We start from the raw sequence: 24,817 nt of genomic DNA on the forward strand, positions 1-24,817 counted from the left end.
GATGCCGAGGGGCCCGGCTCGGCGGGGCGCGCCCGCGGGGCCATGAGGGCGGGCTCCGGCCATGGCCCATGGCAGCGCGGCGGTCATGCTGAAGTGCGTGGTGGTGGGGGACGGCGCCGTGGGCAAGACGTGCCTGCTGATGAGCTACGCCAACGACGCCTTCCCCGAGGAGTACGTGCCCACCGTCTTCGACCACTACGCAGGTGAGCGGGCGGGGGGCCCCGCTACCGCCGGCGGCGGCAGCCGCGCTCTCCCCTCCCTCGTCCCTCCATCCCCTGGCCTTGCCCTGCCGGAGCGGCCGGCAGAGGGGTCGGCCGGGCTTGCCCCCCCCTCACCCGCTGTGTTTCTCCCCCCTCGCAGTCAGCGTTACCGTCGGGGGCAAGCAGTACCTGCTGGGGCTGTACGACACCGCCGGCCAGGTGAGTGCCGAGCGCTGCCCGCGGACCCCCGGCCCCGTTCCCCCGCCCGGCGGCGATCCCGGCGCTGAAGTTATTCGCAGGGCTGTGGTCCGGGCTGGGCGGTTCAGCGGCGGGTTGGCGGGGGTGGGGGGCGATTGATAAAATCCGGCTTTAAAAGAAAACCATCGATCCAACCTCGATTCCCGAGGGCGGGCAGGCGGAGACGGGCTTTATTTTTAGCGGTGCTGGGGCCGAGGCGCCACGGCATCGCCCGGCGCTGGGTGGGGGGATGCCCGGCGCCTGCGGGGCAGTGCTCCGGGCCGGCCATCGCCTCTGGCCAGACCCAGACCCCCTTCCCCGGGGTGCCGACCCTCCCGCCGGCCCTCAGGTGGGGAAATGTGCCCCGTTCAGCACAGAGGGCACTCGCTGCCTCAGCCGCCTCGGGTCGGATGGAGAGCCGGGCTGCCGCAGCTTGCCTTGGTTGTGGTTTACAGCACTCAAATAGCTACGAAGAGTTGTTCAAACTAAAGGTGGAAAATAATAACATGTAATTCTCAGCCACTGCTTTTGAAATAACCTGGATTTCTTTTGCTGTCCCAGACAACTCAAGTGATCCTTGGTTAAGATTATTACAGCCAGTTGTGAAAGATGCTTTGATGTCAGCATTGCTCTAAAGTAACTTTAAGGATGGATAAAATACTGGATGTTTGGAGGGGTCACTGATCTAGTGGTTTCTAAAGTGCTCCATGATTCAAGTCTTCTCTTCCTTAGCCAAGGTCCAAGTACCGTCTCCGGGGTTAGAGTACTTTCTGCGGATCCCTTATTTAAAACAATTTGGGCCTGACCCCAGGAGGTGCAGGCATCTCCCAAGGAGGTGCAAAGCATATACGGAAATGCAGCATGGGTTTCTGTAAAGTTGTGTATTCCCTATATTAAAACTTCTTCTTGCAGTGTGAGCATGTGCTTTGGTCTCACATGACCTCAGACATGCTTCCTTGTTGTAAAGAGCAACTAGTAAGACAACCTCACTGAGCTCGCATAGGCTGAAGCTGTAATTTTTAACCATGTTGTTCCTATGCTTAATTGAACAACTGCTGCCCGAATTAATGTACCATTTTAGACCTGCATATAGCCTTGAGCTAGGGAATCAGCATTTAACCAGTCTTATATCTTTGTTAGGCCTGAAATCAATCAAAAAATTAATTCCATGAGAATTGCAGGAAACAGCGCCATTTCCAGAAAGCTGATACCCTGAAGGGTGAGACTCTTCCCACAAAGACTGACTTCATGCTTGTCATCTCACTGACGTAAACACAAACTAGTCAAATTTATGCCAGTTAAGTGTATTTCTTATTACTATCATAGTTTTGTAATAGTAATTGGTTCAGAACACAGCTTTAAAATGTTGCTGAAGTAGGTTGCAAAGTGAAGATCTAGTGCTCAGACAAAGCATTTGGTTAGTGTGCAACTAATTTTTTTTTTTTTTATAATGAGCATTGGAGAGTGTGAAAGCGAGCCTAGCACTTCTGTACACATGCACAGTTTATTTGGGGATGCCATCTCAAACTGCTTATGCTGAGCTTGCTGCTATTAATGTGAGTATGTGTTGTTAGCTCTGTGTAACCTTAACTAAAGTGGCTTTGTGGTACCCCACTCTGCCTGAATGTGCTGAATGCAAACACAGGTGACCTTTGGTCTCCTCAAAAGTCGGTAGGGTAAACTGGCCAGTTTACAACAAACAGCAAATTAAGGTGTTCCTGTTATACTAAGAAAAACTTTTCAATGTGAAGCTGTATATAGAGAAAGTTGGGGTAAACTTTTTTTCCCAGTTTCTGAAAAGCTGAAATCTTAATTTTGAATTCCAGGGCAGTTTTTGAGGCACCTAGAAATAGATCTTGCTGGCCTGATTCAGAGGACCCTCACTTCACATCAGGTGTTTTAATGAGGCTATCTTTACAAATATATCTGGTCTTGGCAAAACTCTCCTGTTAGTCAAACCTGTGGTACTAATAAAATCTTTATCACTATCCCCATCCCACTTCAGCATGTCTGGGGAACTGGTGGACATCAGAGACTGCCCACAGAAGCCCCATCCCAACATCCAGTACAACTAAAGAAGAGAGTCTATATCAAGATACTAGTCCAGCAACTTCATTCAGTTAAAAGCTGCTTTGTCAGAGCAGCTGACAAGCCTGTCTTCTTAAAGCTATGTAATAATGGAAAGCTTACATTAAAGCTTAAAGATACATAGTAAAGAGTAGAAAAGACGTGAGTTGAGGAAAGAGCATGCTGTACCTGGTACATGCCTGCTGCTTCCATAGACTTCTGTATAGATCAGCTACATTGCTGCTCAAAGTTGGGATTTCTGTGCCAGCATGCATCAGTGCTTTTGTTTCTATTTCTGTCACTCACAAATTTTACTGTAAAATATTGACCTGATAGTATCATTTTATAAAACATGGCTCCGTGTGATCACTGTGGTATCTAAGCAGTTCTCAATCCTCAGCATGTTTGTATTTCCAGCTCTGGAGAAAATAAATAGGTACAATCTACAGATCTCAATTCAGGGGGAAGAAGAGTGAAGGGGGTTAATAAAAGTTCAGATAGTGACTTATTCCAAATCCATGCAGAAAGCCCACAGCAGAGGAAAGATTAAAGACAAGATTTTGATTCATAGCTGGTGCAGCAGCTCATTGCCGTGAAATACTGGCTTATCAGTGTGTGGGTCTCTTTAACTTGCGTGGTAATGTATTTAGCAACTTGTGACAGACTTTGCTTTGGCAGAGGAGTTGCAAGCTTTTGAGTTCATCCAGTACTCATTTCTAGCTTGCTTCCTCACAACACACACAGGATCACATGTAGTAACTATAACGATGACATAAGGCCTCATATCTTCATGAGTTTAAAGTAGGTTGAAAAATAAGTCTGTTAAAATTCCATTTTTCCCCTGGTAATATATATAGCAAGGACAATGCCACTAGTAGTTCACGGAATTCAGTTTATACACAGGCCTTTGAGTGTGTGTGAGTTCAAGAAGGCTTTTCTCTGGCTGAAAATATTGAGGCCCTGGTTCAGCAGAAAATAGCCAGTACAGCTGCTGAGCTGTGGAGGCTCTGAGAGCCCATTTGGGTTTGCAGCTGTGGAGGCAGCCTCCCGTGTCAGGGAGGTGGGTGGGAATTTGGTGCCATTCCTCCAGCAATTCCTCCCAGAGGTGGAGCTAGCAGTTCCTTTTAGCCTTGCTGTGTGCACTGGGTGGTTTTAGAGCAGGTCTTGGTTTCACCAGATGATGAGAACCGTGGAACGTACCTGCATTGAAGATGCATCAATGCACTGAAGTTTAAATGTGAGGTGCTTGTGATACTGATGCTTGGATGCCTCTGGCTTTGCATCAGCCTTTTCTGGAAGATTGTGTTCAATACTGCTCTACTGAACAGGGGTACATGGCAAAATCAGCTTGGGAAGAGAACCATGGCTTCATCAGGAGTCTGTTAAGATCACCACGTTGGAGTGGTTTTGAACTGCTGGCAAGCAATTATCATTTTGCTCTTCCATGATATCAGAAGTAATACTGCCAGCTCTCAAGATGTTAATATTTTTGGAGGAATGCCTGCAAGCACTAACAAGAGGTGCCACATGTGCCCTTGCCATGTCCCACGTGGTAAGAATAAGTGGTAGGTAGGACACACAGGAGTTGCCTTTTGGGGATTTTCCTCTGTATCGAAGGCTGTTGTTTAAAATGACATTTGGAGTCCATCCTTCTGCCAGTTCCTTTTGCTGTAGGACTTTAATTCATGGTGTCCCTTTCTTCCAGTGTGTGCTGACCACTTACAGGGGGAAGTTTTACTCTGCTCCTGTGTCTTTGCTGCAAAGGATGGTTGGGACCTAGAGGAAGGATGAGGGAGGCTGCAGTAGCAGAGCCTGTACTGCTTGTGTTGCTCTGGGAAGAGAGGTGCTGAGGCATGGCATGACTGTTTGGCCAAGCATCTGGGCAGTGCAGAGCAGGGTATGATGAATCTTACTATGGTACAGTGCCTCATAATAACATTTCTATCACTCAGCATCACTTACTGTTGGTACTAGTGGGGCATGGTTGGACAACGGTGAGGCGAACTGTGTTCCTTGGCTTTCTGCTTTTATATCTTTGCCTTAAACGTCCTCATACAGGGTCTGATACAATGAAGCTCTTGGTGCCTTCTCACCTGTCACCAGAACAGTACCACAAAACATGGTATTCACAAACACAGAACAAGCCCCTTCTTTGCATGTCTCAGCTCAGGTGGTCACACTGGTTGCAGCCATGGCCATCTTAATTCAGATACAATGATTTTTTGGTTGTAACAGAAGCCCTGATGCTAAAGCAATTTTATGTTAAAGTTGGTCAAGCTGTTGAAGTGTATAAAGCTAACTCGGTTATTAGGGAGATGAGTGTCTACATTAAGAAGAGGTGTAAAACAAATGGTTATAAATGTGAATGTGTCTGTGCGTGAGGTGTGTTTATTAAAATGGATGGTCCCCAAACCTGCAGTGGTTGCTTTAAAAAAATAGCAGTAATCTTTATACTCCTTGCTGGCTCTTTGTCTTGTCTTCGGTAGGCAGCCCTAGTTTAGCCCTAGGTACCACTCCAGGATCTTACTGAGAAGAGAGGCAGCTGCTGGTCTGTTGTGAAATAGAAATGTCCCTCCTTAGAGCACACTGCTCCTTCTGAGCTGCCCTATCAGGCAGCTGCAGCTCCAAATGTCAGCCTGGAGTGAAGCAGTCTCACACAATGCAAAGCCTGTCACCCTTTACTGCAGAGGTGTAAACACTGAGACCTCTAGCATGATTTTGGCAGATCTAAACATGAAATGTTAGCAACTAACATCCTGTCCCCTTTCTGCCCCCGCTGCGCCTCCCTCCTCCCACATGTATTTTCCCTCGCTCCCTTTACATGTCCCGGCCGAGCTGGCAGCTGGCACTGGGAGCTGTGAGCTCATGAGCTCACTCCCAGCCCAGCGTGCTGGCCTATGAATAGCTCAGCCTCCACTGAAGCTGCTCTGTGCCTCAGGATGTTGCCAGCCACGTAGATTTAACAACTGGATGTATGCAGATAAAATAAAAACATGCCTAGATTCTCCCTTTGGAATTTGGGTTTTTCAGCATAAGAGGAGGTGCAGTGCCTGAGCTAACAATCTCTGTGTTTAGAGCTCTCTAGATAAGGATTTAAGCAAAGACAGGCTTTCTCTTTAAAAGGAAAACTACTTACACCTTCAGATTGGTTATTAAAAATGGCCTTGCAACAATAATGCTCTCAGTGCAAAGCCTGCATCTAAACGCCTCCTCATGAGCTGTGACTCATGCTTTGAAAGCACGGTAGCTTTCCTAGAAGGATAGGTAAGTACCGTTATCACCAGATGAGGAGTTGCAGAATGGGAGATGGTGTTCTGAGTTCCCAGGAGCATCTACTAGATAGTTACATTTGATTTTCAGAGTGCCAAAAGTACCACAGTACTTCTGAATAGTGACACTGAGTTATGCTAAAATCAAATCTAAGGGATGCATTTGAAAATGTAGATCCAGAATATCTTTGCCACATTAACAGCAAGTTAATGGCAGACCAAAATAACACAAAGCAAACCAAGTTTCAGGTTCTCTGAAACTTCAGTTTTCAATATGTTAAAAGCACATTTTTATGAAGACTACTGATCTAGGATGGACTCTTGCTAAACATGGATTACATGGCCAAGTAAAAAGCCCTTTTTTCCGGGGTTAAGAGTCAGTAGATGTCCTTTAGTTTGTGACAGAGCGCTGTCTGAATTTTACTATTTAATTTCTTTGAGGCACAGTGGCATCCTTCAAGGCTATCCAAACATCACCAGCTAAAAAGGCAATTCAGAATACAAATAGTTACTGCTCTTCCAGCACAATGTTACTGCGTATCCTCTTACTCCCCGAGTTCATTTTAAGATGGTGTGTGCACCTGCACTCAGCTGAGTATCATATAATCTACAGCTGTGCTGCAGGAGGCAGGAGTGATGGAATGGGACAACTGGGTAAGGTAGCATGACTCGTGGAGTTTTCCTCATAGAGAACATATGAGACCCTGGGAATTTTCGTCAGGTCCATATTCAGACTTCTCCATTGAAATCTGTTTCCTTTGCCAAGAGCTCTCTAGGTTTCAGTAAATAGGAGAAGTATAAAAAAATGCAGTTTTCATTTACAGCCTAACTCCTGATTCAGCCTCCAAACTACATCTTAAAAGAAAGTAAACAAAATTTAGATGATGTCTCCATAGCACAGACCTGCAGTGTAAAAGGAGTTACAGTGTGTTAGGGTCTATCCAAAGCCCTGTGTTAGCTGGCACCCTACTGCTGATTTCAGTAAACTTTGTTCCAGTTCCTTTATTAGGAACACATGGACAAAGTGGATGTAAAACCTACTTCAGCACTACTTCAGCAAGGTTTTTGTCAGTCCTGGGTATTCAAAATGATGAGCCAGCTCTTCCTACCCACATACACTACTACCTAAAAAACCTAGAAAATTAAAATGGTTTTGCCCTTTGCTGCATGTGGGTTTTCTTTAAATCTTTGGCTGTCATCTATCTTCACGTATCAACCTTTTTCTGTATCTGTGAGGTACTAGAAATTAATCTTTCATTTAACAGTGAAAAGGATGTGCTTTTTCTGTATAGACTCCAGGAACCTGGTAATTAAAAAATAATATAAAGCATACCGATTCCAAATCCTGCAGTTCTATTGTGAATTATAAACTTCAGCATTTCAAAAGTGGATGCTTTGGGGCAGAACTTCAGGACTTTTTTAAGCCTCCAAATTAGCAGTTCCATGTCTAACAACATTGCTCCTCCTTTATTGAGAAAAAAATGCAAAATAAGGACACAGAGGAGAAGAACTGTGTCTTTTTACTGCTCTGATCTGTGGTTTTATAAGCAGTCTATTTGTTTGAATTAGTGATTGGGTGAGTTGTGTTAAGAAAAATGTCTGAATGCTACGTGACACTTTCAGCACTTTTGAAGAGGTTGTGTCATTTGACACTTTAGAGTTACTGTCCCCAGTCTGTTTTAATCCTGCTCCATGCTGCATCTGTGCTGTGGCACGTGTGCAATAATTCTTTGCTATGCCAGGCACTCGCTGGTGTGCACATAAAAATGCAGGTGGCAGCATTATTCTCCAGAGCAAAGCAACATCTGTCAGCATCCTAGGTGAGTATATTGCTTCACATGAATAAAACACAGATTCAGAGTACCTCAGGCAGCTTGTGCTCTAAATTAGATGTAGTCACAAACGCCTTAACATCATTAGGACTTAATGTTAGTTCCTTGCTGGTCTGATTTCCTGTTGGGATTCAGTGTTGGGAGTCAATAAGGAATGGATGTCAGGTGTGACCTGGGATGTGTTTTCAGTTATGACCAACAGATAGGCCAGCCACAGGCAGTGAGATGGCTTACAAATTCCTCACTTAAGAAAAACTGCCTACGGTTTTTCTTTCAATTGCCTTAACATCTGCTGAGTGCTCCACCACATTCTTCAATGGAAGCTGTTAACCCTAGCAAATGGGACTTGATATAAAATACGGTGTGGAAGACTCTCAGGAACTCCTTTAATTCCAGAAACTCTTCCACTGTGATTGTTCATTCAAGGTGCGCATGATGGCACTCAGGAGAAGTTGTGTTATGGGAACTATGAAGAGGCAGTGTGAAGCTGTAATCTTCTATCTGTTGCTCAGCATTGGACTGAAGAATGTGTTTTTGGGGTTTATTTGTAAAAGGTGAAAGGGAATGGGACACCTAAATGATCAGTCTTGCTTGTCTGATCAGTCTCTATATAGGAAGCAAATTAAAAGACTTGTCTGATATGATATACATAACTATAAAACCAACTCTATTCTGTAGGCTGTTTTGCCTGTGAGAACAGGTCTTATTCTTCTGTGAAAATAAAGTGAGAGAGCCCATCTTTTCAAAGAGCAGGTTCTGCAGAGGATCTGTCCAAATCTTCCATGTCAGGGTGCATTTTATTTTTTAACTTTGATTTGCTATATATGAAAGAATGGAAAATCCTGATTGTTCATGGCTGCAGACACAACAACTGGGGTGAATTCCTTTCTTGGGTAAAATGGAAATCTGATGTGGAAAGAATGCTGTTCATAGTCACTGACAGTGAGAAAGAAATGCACTGAAGGACTGAGATTTCTCATGGGCAAGCAAGGAGTGAAAGTATTTGTCAAGGCAACTACTCTGCCATTTGTTAGGAGCTCCATAGTGGGTAGAAAACAGGTTTAAGTGAAGGTGTTCAGGTGAAACTGTGCCTGCAGCCAGTTGAATACATTTTCTGTTGATAGTGATGCTGAAATAATAAGCCCTATAGAGAAAATCCAGGGACTTCCACTTTTAGAAAACCAAGAAGAAACCAGCAAGTTGAAGTTCTCATGGTGATGGAGAGAAGGGAGCGTGCTATTGAGACAATCCAGGAAAGTAGTTTAGCATCACCACATGGCAAGATGTGGCATTTGGACAGTACTGAATCCCATCTTAAGGCTAGGATTAAATCTGATCACTTAAAGGCAATTTTGTGTATAATAAAAGAAATATTCTGTTCTTCCTGTCTCTAATGCTTTTAAATCCATCTTACTAGGCTCCATCTTCCAGCTAGTTATTTCTCTCTATACAGAAAAGTTTTTCAGACATATAAACAGCTGCACAGTTCTCAAATATGCCAGGAGGAATGTTTTGTTATAAAAAAAATAGGTAACTCACAAATCCTGGGCTTTTTCAATGTATAATTCATATGTCCTTTGAACAGTCCTCCTCACAGGAATTCAGAAATGGATTTAGATCAGTTTACTTCATTTTTAGAATACAATGGAAGAGCACTTACTCTGCATACTTGCAGCCTTTTTTATAAATTAAAAATAGATGCTGGGCCCAAACCAGCAGCTTTTTTGCACTCTGGGAAACCTGTGTGAACAAACCACAACAGGACAATTCCGCTTTCTTAAGCAATGCAAGCCGTATCTTCAGAAGCCTGTGAAGAGACAGAGGGTCTGTAGTGCACTTTTCCCCTGCAGTCAGGGAATAATCACTGCATCTTTTTGTTTTGCATGTTTAAAAGCTTGGGGCTACAGATGTAGGCAACTGAAAAATCAAATGCAGTCATCAGTGTAGCAGAGCTTGGGTCACGGAATTGGATAAGCAGACGTTTTATGGCAATGCACTGTCAGTCCAAATTGCAGCTTTATGCCAAATGGTCTTGCATTAGTGGTGCCTTACAAGTGGCAATGCCAGGAAACCGGAATCCTGGGGGACGCTCCACCCTCCTTCCTTGCAAAGGGTGACAATGTTACACAGCCCAGACTGAAAAATTTGAAGTGTTTCTTAGCCAGGGAAGCAATTTGTGCTTGGCATGGGGCAGTACAGGCCACTTCCCCCTCTCTCCTCCCCCAACAAACATCTCATAGAATCAGAAACCACAGGGTGATTCAGCAGAGTGAAGTCTGTTTCCTGGTGTGCTTTTGGAGTAAGCAGTTGCTTTCCAAACCTTCAGACAGAGGCTTTGCCTGGTGCTTATGGCAAAGCTGCAGATCAGCCTTTAATTTCAAACAATTTGGGGGAGATGGTGAGATGTGTCCAGAGGTAGTTGTGAGCCGTTACTAAGTCCACGTTATGTACGTCAGTCATTATGGTTCACTTATTATGTTTTCCAAAATATTACAGGGGGCCTTCTGAAACAGAAATTTATTTTCAAGGAGGAAAACTGAAAAATACAGTCTTGAAGGACTTTGAAGTCTTGAAACTTTGAAATGCATTTCAAATATCGAAATATGGCAATTAATAATGAGAGAGGACTTCTGACTTGTTACTATGAAGTGGTTAAAACTTAGACTTTTACCTGGGATTTTAGTCTGCAAAACTCTGCCTCACTGAGCCCCTCTTAGCAGTAGTGATTACCCTTTGCTGCATGAAGGTTGGATTCCTCTAGCAACTCTGCCTGATGTCTATTTTTGGCTTCCCCTCTAAAAACAGATGGTTGGGAGTGAGAACCTCTCTTACGATTGCTGTTGTAAGCTGCGAAAGCAACAGATGGTTACTAACACAGAGATCACAAACGCAGAGGTTTTGAGCTCCAGTTTTTCTTCCAGTGGTGCAAGCTTTATTTTGTTTTCACCCATCTACTTTATATCTCTTGGAATAGAAATGGGTTTATCAAGGATATGTCAGTATAACAACAGAAGATGCATTGTTAAAATTTCATTCCTAAGCTGCAAAACACATACAATAATTCATTACTTTGGTTCTGTCAGAACAAGACACTTGAGTATGGATTAAAACATGACACATCTTAGGCGCCTGAGTCAGTGTTAATAACATTATCAGAATTTGGTTTCTGCTATTTTCTTAAAAACACTACCAAGGAAATAAAAATCAGACAGAACGAGGTTAACATTGTCTTCACGACTTGCAATGGCAGATTTGAGAGGCGTGGACTTCCTCAAAGGTCTTGGTCAAGGTATGGGAAGGTATTGGCTGCTATGGACTAGTTGCCTTTCATCTCTCCAAAGTGGACAGAGAGACCCTAATACCATTCCAGAGGAGCAGGAGGCCTGTGGTCTCACACTACTGACAGGGGGGTCAGGACCTCTGTGTGCCCATCACTTCCACTCGAGCCAGGAGGAGCGTGATGCCATAAACTAGTATGACAGAATCTCTGTATGTCTGTGCCTCACACTTCAGGGTTCTGATAAATATAAGGAAATAGTGCTTTTTGTGGGTCAAGAAGGTTGTCCAGAAATTATTATATTCCACTTTGTCTGAGGTTTTTTTTTGTTTTAAATATCTCACTGCACATAAGCTGTGTACATCAAAGGCTTTTGGAGTGCTTCGCAAAGACTAATGCATTATTAAGCTAGCAAACCCCTACAGATGGGAAGATGCAAATAGAGAGAGGATCATGATTTGCTCAGGACTACATACTGTGTCAGTGGCAGAATTTGGAACACGGTTTGTGTGATTTTAGCTGTATCTTAGCTGATATCCATAGAACTGGGCAGAAGTACTAGTTCAAAGTCAAATGCACGACTTGAAACAGGACGTTCTGCTTTTGGTCTGTGCAAACCCATGAAATGAATATTATAAAGCTGTGGAATGCAATACCATTCTTCAGTCTGCATACAAAAAGTTTCTCAAGACCTCTGTTTCTGAACAGGTAAATGTTGGAAATAGCCAGATTTTGGACATGTTAGAGCATATCCACTTCACCATCCAAAATACAGTATTCAAGTACAAGGCAGCAGAAAATCTCAGGCAGATTATTAGGTACTGTAACAGGGAAAAGGAGACCTAAAGCATAGATTTTAAGGAACCAAGATAAAGGCAATGCTAGACATACCTTCAGCCTACCATAAGAAGACATGGAAATTTAAGTCTGAATTTCCCCCCTCTAAAAACCCCCCCGCTCGTAGTTGAGAAGCCAAGTCCTTAGTTCCTTCATCTCATCTCCTTTTTCATGTCTGTCGTGTACTGGCAGTTGTCCTGGGTTTCCACAAGGATACTAGGGAAATGATGAACTGCCCTGCTGCAGTGTCATGTCTTTTAGAGGGATCACAGCTCCATAGAACATCAATGAAATCAACATTCTTGTGTCCAAATTTATTTGAAGTTATTACAGTCCTCATATTTTCTGTATTCACCTGCTTCAGCAAACCATTTTTTAGGCTCTAGAGTATGCTGAAGAATGAGCTGTTTCACTATAGCCTGGAGTTGTTGAGACTTATACTGACTATTTCAATCCTTAAGGGCTTTCTTGCCCATCTTATTCACATTCTTAAAATAATCCTGCTAATATCCTTAAATATTTTTAAAGCCTAAATATATATGCAGTGCCTCCCCCAATCAGAATGTCTAATTAGTCTAATTGCTGTATAGTGTGGTGTGTACATGCACTCAAATTAGAATTTAAGTTGACTAGCTAGCATAATCAATTTTGCCATTGCATTTAATGTTAGAATAAACCACATTTATTTCCCTTACACTAGATCCAGGGAATAAATTATAGTTGAAGTAATAAGATTTTTTCCAGGCTTCTAATATTCAGTCTAAATTAATTTCATATTTCAGATTCTTCTCCCAATTGTAGCAGTTATGTTGGCCCAATACATCAGAGAAAGTTTACAGGTTTATTGCTGTTTCTAAGGGGCTGTTGGGAGGCAGAAGGAGTGTTTAAGCATAGATGGCCTACTAGATGCTCACAAAATTTAAGTAGGGTTTCCTCCCAGGAGGACTCAGGACCAGTCCAATCATGTGGTGGGAGGCTTTGTCAGAACTACTGTCACTATTAGTATCAATGCAAACCTGACATTCAGAGCACAGACAAGGTTTAAAGGAAAGCCTGAGAGCACTGACATGTTTTAAGCAGCAGAACTGGTGGGCATAGCTAAATTTTCTGATAATTTAAGGAAGCTTAAATGCAGTGAAGCCACTGTAGCAAATACCACACACACCTCTGGCCCTGGTACATGATGTATCCAATCACATTGTACTTGCCTTCCGTTCAACTTCTTAATTACACTGGATGGACCCACAGCTTGCCCAGTGCAAGTGAGACAGGGTGTAAATCAAAAGGCACATAAACAAATGCAGGAGCAGGAAAGGAGTTCAACCTGAGACCAGCTTTAAGACAATGATTAATATTTGCTATGAATAAAAGGTCCATCTGTAATTTGAAATGGATTAACTAAAGAGCTATTTTAAGGTTAATGGACTAACAGTAATTTCTGGTGACACTGAAATGCTTTCTCCATTCCAGCATTTTGTGCAGGCAGTATACTAGTCATCCTAATCCAGATATGAGATTTTTAGAAAATGTAGAGTATGGGGATGGCAGCTCTTTGGTGGTAGGAACAAATTACAGCTTTTAACTAGATTTTTAAAAAACACAATTTATTCACTAATACCCCATAAATGATTTAGAGCTGAATTTCAGAGCAACTGACGGACCCACTGCGTGTTCTTTCACGCAGATTTTGTACTCCAGGGAACAGAGTAATTGGTAGTTGGGAAGTTTCTTTTAGGATTTTAATCTCCACCCTAGAAAACAATGAAATCCTGAGCAGGATTCAGTTGTAGAAGTGAAACGTAAAATACATGCCTAAAAAAAGCCAACTGAATGTTAGAGTTTCAACTTCCTGTGTTGGTGTTTTGAAGTTATTTCTGCTTTCTATGATGAACATCCAGAGATTTGGAAAATATAGGGTTACTGTTTTTTTCTTCTGAATTGGGGCAAGAGACTGACACTGGCAGGGAAAAGGCTTGTCAAATGTCCTAGATTGAAAGTGGTGTCAGTTACTGTGGTTGTGAAATTGGGAAGCCATGTCAACAATTAAGCATGCTCTAGCTAATTGACAAGCCTGTGTACAAAACTAGAGTGGATACTCAAAATGGCACGAGAGTATGACAAGTAATGATCACCTGTTTGCTACTGCAGAATTGCTGCCTGCACCTGTCTTTCCTCCAGTACATGAGAATAACAGCTCTCTTCCCAGAGCTGTTGACTTCCAAATGAAAAGATGAGCCAAGCAGAAACTGTTCTGAGGAAGTTCTCACAGTTTTTCTGAAATTTTAGTGACCATGTTTAAAACTTGACAAATCAATGAAGGGTGTGACTATAGGTTAATAATCTGGTAATGTGGCTGTTGCTGAGGAAATAAAAATTTAATTTTCTGGCTCATTTCAAACATGGACTTGAATTACATTTCTGTCTCTACGTTTAATGAACAAATCACTGCAATATTTGTGAGATTTAATTAAGGTGGGGAGTTTACATGGGGAAGAGGGAAACTGCTGCAGCAGCTCTAATAAACCAGTGTTTACTGGGGAAGGTATAAATCCAGCTTTTGTCAGTGTCCCTGCAATGCCTGGGCTCAGTCTTAGTTATCTATGTTGCACCAAAATTCTATGGTAGGAATGCTAAGGCATTGGTTCACTGCCGAAGACCAAAGGAAGCCTTGCAGAGAGAAGCTGGGGCATGTTCCCTCTGGCTGTTAGCTAAAACACAGGCAAAAATCCACTTTCTCCCTTGCTAGAGAGAACTCTGCTTTACAACAGAGGCAATACTCCCCAGTACTTGTCTTGCCACGGTATTGTACGCTCTGGCAGTAGGATTGCTGGTTCTAAATGCTGAGGCTTTAAATGTCCTAAATAATCTTTCCACACTAACTCCTCCCCCACACTCCCAACAAACAAACAAACAAACAAACAAACAAACAAAGGCATTAATATTCCACTGATAGTGTTCTTGATCCTGAATTTCTGTTCCATCTGATCCTTTGCTGGGCTTGCTGATAGAAAGCACAGTCTAGACAAAAGAGGTCCCTTCTGGTCCTTCTTACTGACCTGCATGCTAGGAACAAGACTGTAAGGTTTCTAAGAGACTAAGAAAATTCTAAGGGCTTTATATATCCCCTCTGTGTATGATCCAAAATAGAACATTTAAATGTATCAAATAGCCTTAATCTAGCCTAGCCTTGTAAAACCTGGATGACTCTACAGTAGTCACACCTGCTCATTTCTCTACAAATATTAACCTTTGATCTGCAAGTATGTTTGAACCATAAGCCTTTTGGTTTTTTTCCTTAAGTGAAAACTTTTTGAATGGTAATCTTCAGTATATTCTCATAGAGAAGCAAGTTTCTATCAGTATTAACACATTTTTCAAAATATTTATATTCACATATAGTTACCTTCATATGTAGATTTTGCTCTAACACTGACACTAACCTGGAATAGTTTTAAACATTCAGAAAGTTTGCCTCAACAACCTTAATGAAATACAAATACAGTTTCTGAATATAACTGTTAAAATACAGGCAACAATTTAATATTGCAGATAACAGAATTTTTCTTCCTTAGGAAGACTATGATCGTCTGAGACCTTTATCTTACCCTATGACCGATGTCTTCCTTATCTGCTTCTCAGTGGTAAACCCTGCTTCATTTCAAAATGTGAAGGAAGAGTGGGTACCGGAGTTGAAGGAATATGCACCTAATGTTCCCTTTTTACTAGTAGGAACACAGGTATATTTGGTTCTGTTCTACTTTATTTGAACAATTAGGATCATTGTACGGTGCCTTTACACTGGGCTGCAAGTTGAGGCCCAACACGACCTAAGCAGCACCTCCTTCTGCCTTTGGAGGAACAACCCTTACATGTGGCAGAAAAACATAGATATGTGTTGTTCTCCAATGAGCTATCTCCATTAAATAAAGAACAAACTTATGTCCATTGTAAGCAGGGTGGCAAGATTGGCTGCATGTCTCCCATGTGACTTTCTAAAAAGTCACAGAACTTACGGAATAAAATTGTCTGCTCATACCCATGTTACTGGAATTACTTGGGTCTACAACTATTAGTCACATGCAATATTTGCTGAAGCAAAGGAAAAGGGGAGAAGTGAGACAATTTCCTCTTGCTTCTCGTGGGTAGTGGACTGTGCTTCATTTATGAAGTGACCCACATGGTAGTGTTACCTTCGGGTTAATCTTTCTGCCACTGCATTTGGTATTCTAAGATGATCACATCTAACTGAAGTGCTGAATTACAGAATAAATGTTTCTTCCTTCGGGATAAAAGGTTCACATCTTAAATTTAGGGTTTTTGAATCAGGAAAGGTCCATGATCTGAAACATGACATGACTCCATTTTTACAGAGATAATATTCCATGGAATAGTTCTCATTTAAAAAGAGGGTATCATATTGCCTGCTAACTTTTGTTTAGAGAAAGTATTCTAGCATGACTTCAATCTCTCTTACTAGATTGATCTCCGTGATGACCCAAAAACTCTGGCAAGACTGAATGATATGAAAGAGAAGCCCGTATCTGTGGAGCAAGGACAGAAATTAGCAAAAGAGGTAAACTGGATATGCCTAAATGAAACCAAGTAACAAAGAACAACAACAATAACAACAAAACACCCCTATTTCTACTTGACTTTGTTTTGCTTTACCACTTTTTGCATATCTTTTAGCAGTCCACATCTGAAATTTTGTGACTGCTTACCAGTTAACAACACTTACATTAATGAATATAGGTAAAAGCAGACCTATGTAACACTTTCTGGTCAGTAGTAGTTCTAATTTTTAGTGCAGACACTTGTAAAAGCTATACAAGCCATATAAATATTAGACAAAGATTATTATACCACAGGCTGGTAGGGGTTCAAAGGGACCTCTCCTGCTCAAGCAAAATGTTGGAAGCATCTTTTGGACATTATTTGAGAATGTTATACTACTATTATAACTACTGTGTGGATAACGCTTAACAGAACACTTACAGAGCCTTTATTTTTGAAACACAAATGGGTAATGTAATTATTTTTTGCTCTTTTATTATCAACCATATCTTAGGCTTCCACTGCCAATCTCAAGAACTTATTTGTTTCCCAGAGAAACCAACCAACTTAAATATCTTCCAGATCTTTGGATGAAAGACAAATCTTATTTTCTCCTACAGGGGGATGCACATGAAGATAACTTTTTAGATTGCAGCCAAACATTGTAATGTTGCTGTGGGGGGGGGGGAAAAGCAGAAGTGCCCAGATGGAATTGAACAGCTGAGACATACTGCAATTGAATTAACTTATTTTCTTGACAGATAGGAGCCTACTGCTATGTGGAGTGTTCAGCTTTAACGCAGAAAGGACTGAAGACTGTTTTTGATGAAGCTATTATAGCTATTCTAACTCCAAAGAAACACACAGTGAAGAAGAGAATAGGCTCAAGATGCATAAACTGCTGTTTGATCACGTGAGAGACATTTGACAATGGCCAGGCTTACTGTGAAATTCTACTGATTTTAAATACAATGCATTAAGTACAAAGTGAATTTGTTCCAGGTTTGAAAGTTAAACCTACGATTCTGCCTTCTACAACCAGTGAAATCCAGAGGGATAAAATAAAACCCAACGAACTTGTAATAAGAAGCCACCACATCTGTTACAAATATTTTATTCAGACTGGAAGGTACAATCTCTCAGGGTTACACAGTCTAGAGGAAGCAAAAACTGCACCATGCTGAAATGGCATCTATGTGATTTTATTGAGTGGAGATGCTTGGCCTGAAATACTCTAACTGAATTTGGACAGTCTTCTGCTTTGACTATATATATATATATCTTAAAAAACCCCAACTTTTGCACAGTCTGTATGGAATCTGCACAAAGAAATACCTTGTCTCTTTTTGCTCCAGTTATCTGCTTTTGTATGTAAGCTGCTTCCGGTTCCAGTGTATCCACAGAGGTGCAATAATCAGACCAGCCATATAGCCAAAGGTAGCTCCAAGGGAACAGGAAATGGGCCATACCTGAGGGGAGAATGCAAGGTAAAAGCAGACAATGAGGAAAATGTCTGTGGTTTTTTGTACTTCATGAGCACAAAGTCTAGGTACTGAAAGACAGTAGTCTTATTCTATTTTAAAGCTTGATGTGCTTTCCTAAAAATGCCAAAAGCATAACAATCATCTTCATGAACACTAAATGCTGTTGTACAGTTTTTAATTAATATGCATTAACACGTAAGCAGGCTTCTGGCTACTGCAGACTTTAGTTTGATAGTCCAAAAACTATGTGGAAACAAAAAAACCCCTAAGAAGTATTTATATCCTCTGAAGCACTCAGCTGACCTAACTTCCTACTCTGCTGCACACGTTTGGATACCCACAGATTTCTCAGCAATTTCTCCTTTCAATCTCTCATGGTGTTTTGAAACTTTTAGGTGTGCATAGATGAACTAGTATTCAAATAAGGCTAGAGACTGAGATGGATAGAGGTTTGTTGACTTTTATTCTTGGAAAGTATGTAAAAGGATAAATTTCCCTCTGATGGAAACCAGGGAGGAAACACAGATTTGGAAGCTGACTGAACATCTTGCACCCAGATCATCAAACTTGTAGTAGGCCAGTTATGTCAAAGAGAGCTTTAATTATATGCTCTATTTTCTAGTATAAGAAAGGCAAGCCAACTCAATAGAGCTGACTAAGAAACCATCTTGTACCGAGCCAGAGTAGTAATGGAATTCTCCCCTGCCCTTTTTTCTTTTTTTTTTAATTGGTATTGAATTGCAGGGAGGCGTGGCCAAATCAAGACTTAACCAGTTTGTCATCAGATGTAGCTTATAATACCAGTCCACTACATACTGCATTTGATGAAAGTCTCAACTAAGGTGGTGATCGATTTATTTATTTTAGAATAAACAGAATTCCCAGGCCTCTTCAAAATTCTCCTTTGCATTTTTTTTTTTTTTTTTTTGCAAGGACAGTTTTGCAGTTCCTGCTGTACAGTGCATATTCCTAAAGCAAGTATGGACTGGACTCTCATATTCTTTTGTTTTTTAAATTAAGGGGGATATTCCCCCCTCTACAGTACTTGAGACTGAGAAATGCACTAGACAACAGAGGAAATATCCCAATCTCCAGCCTTCTTTTCTACTTCACTTTGACTTGCAATTCATGAATATCAAATGAACTTACTCTTAATGGTACTGGTTCCTCCTTTCATTCATTTTCCTAGCTCTAATTCTTCTCTTTACTTCATTATCACTTAAAACAATATATTTATTCACACCCTTTGATCATGAGAATTTTAACTATAAATAAGAGTAATGTATTTTGTTCTCTGCTCTTTCATCTTCAGTCTCCTCAGTTGTTTCATCCTCACATTCCTTAGCATTTACAGCTTTATATGTTATTTGGAGGTCTTAAGGAGTGTAGCAAAGATGACTATTTAACAAGGTGCCTTAGGTACTCTTTATTGACCTTGTTTCATTCTTTCACTTTCATACATTCTGTCTCTGTTGCTTGTTTTTGTTGCTGAGTATTTCAGCAGTTGCCTCTCAAGCCAAAGATTTGCTTGTTTTCATTCATTTACTGTGTATTGTAGGTCATCTATAAAAAGCCTTGAGAGGCTTTGGCATGGTAAGGTATTACATATATTTGAAACTCACATAAGTTTGTGGCCTTGGCTAAACTTACACTTCAGGTGGATCTTTTCAACTTTTAAATGAAATGTAATTATTTCTAGCATTTTGCATATTTACACACGTCTAAAGGACAAAACAATAAAAAAGTCCCTGAAACCCTTCCACTTACTCCACACCATTCAGATGGAACACAAGTCACACTTTTTTATCCACTGGTGAAGTCAAATATCACTCTAATATCCACAAAACTATGGACAAAGGCTTCTTAACTCGGTGGTGCTTTTTCATCAAATTTGCTGAGTGATCAACGATCAATCCTTCATTAAATTTTAACCTACATTAGGTGAATTTGTAGTTGCCTATTTGCTTTTCAGAACTATAGGGAGATGATGGACTCTGAATTGATCATACTCACCTAACTAGAGAGCAAAAATCCCTGATGATCCAATGACCCTGTATATTGTGCTATTTTGTGTATAGTGGGTGATTATTGATATTATTAAAAAGATCTCTGATGATTCTTGTAGCCTCTTTTACCTGACTGAACTGCAACTCGGGACATGTTTTTTCATTAGCTATATAACTTTTAATATTAATTATGCCTCTGTCTGTCTTCTAAAACACTGAATTTTTGCTTTGGTTTTTAAAAGTCAGAGTTACCTTACATAAGTTTCAGGCTCTCTCTCTTAACAGTTGAGTCTCTGACCTCTGAATACTCACAAATGGCAGGTGGCAAAGACAGGGAAAAAAGGAAAGAAAACATAAAACATCCCATCTCCCCATCTGTGAATAAGACAGAAAGAGACACCACCTCATCCCTTCTAGTGGCATGGAACAGAGGGGTATTAGGCCAGGCATTTATTCTGTGCTGCTTGGACAGCCCAAAGTAGTTCTGAGGGTAGTTTGACTGGCTTTTGGAAAACTCCCTAAGCACAGCAGTTAAAAGCTTCTCTAACCCTCAAGACAGGACAAAACCCCCTAACAAACAGGTAATAATACCACTTTTGCACCTTTTATTCTTGAATGGTGGGTTTTAGGCTACATATAACCTGAGGCACCCATGAGTATATCTAAAGCAGCAAGTTATCAAAGACAGATTAAGATATGGCTCTTAAGCACATGAGCTGCACTAAAATAACACCTCTTTCACATGCTTTTGACTGTGTATGAAAATGGGTTGCTTCTTTCTGTGGAAGTGGGTTGCTTTATTTTGTATTAGCTGCTGGCCTCATTTTTCTGAGACCTAATCACTTCCTTCTGGACCTTTTTAAATGACTTTGACTTACTCAATTGGCCTGCTTTTGCCCTCTCCTACTATCTCAAACTTGGTTTAAAGTCCTTGACTTGGTATGAACTGCCTTTAAGTGATAAAAATCTAAGCAGCAAATATCTGTCTGCCTGTTTCAAGAGATTCCATTCTGCTTGCTTAAAATATGCAATTTATAATACACCCCTCCCATCCCCCGAGAACTTTTCAGCTCAGTTCTTCCTACATCATGCTCCCTTCTGCCTTGAGGAAGCTGACATATCCTGCCCCAGTACTGATGTCATGTCTGGGCTGGGTCAGCAGCAGGGGAATAAGATGTTTGGCCACATGGCCTAGCTGCACTTTTGTTGAGGGGAAAAAAAGCTGATACGGAGAGAAAAGTGTGGGGAGCATAGGAGCTAGAACAGAACATTTTTCATGAAACTGTCATGAAATGCCTTATCTGTCTCAGCAGCTGGGAAGCATCAGCTACCATTCTCACAGCCTAACACAAGAAGAATCAGTTAACATATCAAATGCATATGTTATGATATGAAATATGATATATATGATATGAAAATGGCAATTTTAACAACCTGTAGATAATTACTAGGAACCTGAACAGCAGCTTGGCAAAAACAAATCTTAAAAAGAACAAAAAATGCATTTTAATGGACAGAGCATGAGCCAGTATTTAATGCAAAATGATTCTGACTTCTGCTTTTTGTTTAAGTTTTCTTTTTGCCTTTTCATCTGGCAGCAGTGTTAGGACTTCACAGGAATTTCTTTAGGCTAGCTAAATAGACACTGCAGAACTGCAAGGTATTTAGTATATATTAGAACTTATGTTAAGAATTATGACTCAAAATAGGAATTGCCAACCTTTCAGGACACAATGAGCTAGTTTTCCTCAGTGCTCTTTAGAGCACTTAAGATTCTATGATGTGAGAATGCTTAGCATATTGCATGGAAAGCAGAGCATGTTGCAGGATCCCAGCAAGGTATCTAGCTCTGCTGGACTGTGCATGTAGCTAGCTAAACCAGAAATCTGACTGCATGACAGTTTTGTCATCTGTCTTGCATCCCATGCAAGGGAATTATATAGACATTGATAAGGACATAAGGGCCAGATTCTTATAGACCAGAGGAGCGACACAAAGTTTTTAAGGATATTAGGAAGTAAGCAGCTGCCTGCTGGATCTTTCATTATACAAATGAAAATACAGTGGGGCAATCTACGTACTTACTTTTCTTTTTAGTGAACTTAAGAGTGTTTTTCTCATATTCCTAAACACGATTTTATGTATGCTTACTGTTTCAAAAGACTAATTTCTGACTGTCAATTAGAAGGCTATGTAATAATTTTTGTTTCATTTTAAGACTGAATAAAGGAGCACAATTATTTTCCCTCCCTGTTTCTAACATGCCTTAAATTCCTGATTGTTTAGTCTGTACTGTCTTAAAAACTTCAGTACATGCCTTTAATCTATTTTGGTTGCATGCACATGTTAACTACAAGTGTCTTATCACATTGTACAGAATGTGTGTGTTGACAAGCACACACAAAAAAGAAAGTGTGAGGTTTTTTTCAGGCTGGCATTTGTAACTAGAAGTTGGTTTCATGGATTTGTGTTCTAAAGTTATAGCAAGCATAACCGCCTTTAATCTCACCATTAAGGTTTACATTGAGAAAACACATTATTAAATAAACAGTGATAACCACACTTAAGTGGAACAAGCTTCTACCTCTGTTTAGAAGAACTCCAACTGCATATTATCCCTTCTTCTCACATTAAGCAACTCCTCTTATAACAAAACTTTCACAGTAGATAGTACATCCAAAAAGGAATACAAGAAGGAAACTCTCTGAGTTGTGTTAAGAAGAAGCAAAGTAGAGTGAAAGTTTATAGGCCCATTGCAGCTTACTTGAGTAAGCACCAAGAACTGTTCCCAAAATTCTCTGGATTATTTTTCAGGCTACAAATGTCTGAGAGGTATCTAAGGCTAATATTTACAGTCATATTGGCTAAATTACATGGCAGTCAGTCAACTCAGGTGAGCTATATCAGCACTACCTATTATGTTTGCAGTATCCACTATGAAGTAGGAATATAACAATTTTACTTTACCTAATGATAACACTGTAAGCAGAATATTGTTTCAAAGTCACTTTTTACCACTAGTAACAGGTACTACAGATCAAAATTATGCTACAAAAAAAAACCCCAGATGTATAGGAGGGCATGCACACAACAAATGCAGAGACATGATTTTAAAGTCTGTTATCAAAATATGCAATAAACCCAGAACTCCCCAGTGAGCTAAATCCAGTTGTTGTCAATGGCAAATGCTGGGTCTGGAATAGTAGTTCCACATAGAAAACATGCTGATAAAGTTGTGGTCCTTAGCTATACCATGTTGTTCTGCAACTAATTTCTTCATGCCAGTAGAGAAAGGATGTGCCTAGTAACTCCTACATCAGCCCCTTCTGTTTAAGTGGTGGTGTGTTTTAAGGTTTCACTTGTCAGTACATGTGAAGCCAGGACTCTATCACATGTGGTTATTAAATGTACACCATCAACCTGAAACAGGCAATCTGGAGAAACTAAGGCACTGTAACAAAGGAAATTATTTTCTATTTCTTTGCAGAACTGTCCTAGCTAACTGTAACCCTTACAGACCCATTGTGCTTCAGAGGCCTAGGGGCAACTGGAGATGGATGTACAACTCTAAATTGTCTAGAGTAGCCTTAAATCATCACAATTAAGTGTTGCAAACTGTTCTAAAAATTGCTGAAAAATAAGACAACAATCTCAAAACACTGGCAATATTAATATACCAGTCTAACTGAAACATGCCCGGCAGAACGAGTCCTGGAAAGTTTGTTGTTTTGGATTTTTTTGTTTTTAATATAGAAATGTAACTACTGTAGTGCCTAACCTGCATTCCTGTAAGGCAATTATTTTTACCTTTGAGATAGGCTGAATTCTACAGACCTACAACCACGAATAACAATAGATTAGGCCTCCCTGACCAACTGTTTTGCATAGTTATAATTTTTTTCTTAAAGCTAGCAGAGGAGTAACATCCATGGCATGCTTAAAAGATGTTTTAAGAACAACAGAATAACGAAAAAAAAAAGAAAGAATCATAGGACATAATCTGACTTTCAGCAATATGTTTCATACTTCTAACAGAAATGCTTTATATATTTTTCATTTTCATTCTCAAACATTATTCAGGTAATTAATGTTAGTTTATTTCTGAAACAATATTCTGTTCCTGTTAAGTAATATTTACTTAGCATAGAAATTGTTGTATGCTTTAAAAAATGCAATTAACATTATTATTTTAAGGGTAGAGAGGCACACTAATCTGAATATCCCCTGTATGCAATATTTTTCAAACATAAATATGGAAAATAAAGTGAAAATTTTCTGAGACATCTGTATTTATCTCAGTTTTGTTGCATGCCACAAGATGTATGCATAAAGAAGCAGTATCTTTTGGTTTGTAAATAAGTCAGGATGAAGTAGCATTTGGGCTTTACTCATTAGCACATGAATTGGAACTCTTATTATGAAATTCATCATCAGGTTTACTCCACAGAACCCTGAAGTACTTTGAAGTAAAAACAAATTCTAGTGAAAGACACACAGGATGCTGACATCTGATTTTGTGACCAGGTAAGATCCAGGTAATAGTACAAAAGACTTCTCAGCTTCTACTGATACATCTCAACCACGATGTAAAGCAATGACTATCAGAAAAACATTTCAATTCTTCTATTAATTTTGCAGGAAAAGATGCTAGACCCAAAATAGACTCCCAAGGGTAGGGAAACAGATTAGCAAAAAATGCAACCAACGCTGCTTTTTCTTTGAAGGACTCAAAGCAGCAAAGTGACAGCAGCAGAACTGTGGTATGTATGAGTGTGGCAATTCAGACAAGTATCTTACAGAATAGAGCAGACAGCTTTATTTAATACTCCACTGGGATTCCAGCATTCTCAGTGCTCTCTCCAACCTCTTGTTTGCTTTAGGTGAGTGAATATAGACCATTTTCATTTGATGCCATTTCTATGAACAAACCAGACTTCACAGAAGTAGCTTTACATTCTCCTCCTTCTGAATGACTTGTCAATTTAAAAGCTGATTGTAAACACTTTCAAATCGTCTACAGTTTAAAGTGTAGACACCAGATTTGATTAAGTGCT

General features: G+C 40.5%; 2 protein-coding genes across 3 annotated transcripts in view; one reads left to right on the forward strand and one right to left on the reverse strand.

Moving 5' to 3' along the window:
• On the forward strand, positions 1-24,044 carry RHOQ (ras homolog family member Q). 2 transcript variants are annotated; one of them, XM_014877283.2, is made up of 5 exons: positions 1-203; positions 361-419; positions 15,292-15,456; positions 16,197-16,292; positions 17,039-24,044. In XM_014877283.2, exons 1-5 carry the CDS (start codon positions 62-64, stop codon positions 17,069-17,071), a joined length of 495 nt encoding a protein of 164 aa, XP_014732769.1. In that variant the 5' UTR covers positions 1-61; the 3' UTR covers positions 17,072-24,044. The 2 variants fall into 2 exon arrangements, with proteins under 2 accessions (XP_014732769.1, XP_014732768.1); XM_014877282.2 differs by having other exon boundaries at positions 28-203; positions 17,035-24,044.
• Positions 17,372-24,817, reverse strand: part of PIGF (phosphatidylinositol glycan anchor biosynthesis class F) — an 18,233-nt gene continuing 10,787 nt past the window's right edge. The window contains exon 6 of the mRNA XM_014877281.2: positions 17,372-17,742. Coding sequence (XP_014732767.1) covers positions 17,629-17,742 — 114 coding nt within the window. The 3' untranslated portion in view covers positions 17,372-17,628. The remainder of the gene's footprint in view (positions 17,743-24,817) is intronic.

The sequence above is a fragment of the Sturnus vulgaris genome, chromosome 3 (genome assembly GCF_052056855.1).
Source record: "Sturnus vulgaris isolate bStuVul1 chromosome 3, bStuVul1.hap1, whole genome shotgun sequence".
Classification (NCBI taxonomy): domain Eukaryota; kingdom Metazoa; phylum Chordata; class Aves; order Passeriformes; family Sturnidae; genus Sturnus; species Sturnus vulgaris.

Coding starts and splice junctions, on each gene's coding strand:
- RHOQ (XM_014877282.2), top strand. CDS start 62: ATGGCCCATGGCAGCGCGGCGGTCATGCTGAAGTGCGTGGTGGTGGGG. Junction 204..360: donor CGTCTTCGACCACTACGCAG/GTGAGCGGGCGG, acceptor CCCCCCTCGCAG/TCAGCGTTACCGTCGGGGGC. Junction 16,293..17,034: donor GACAGAAATTAGCAAAAGAG/GTAAACTGGATA, acceptor TTTTCTTGACAG/ATAGGAGCCTACTGCTATGT.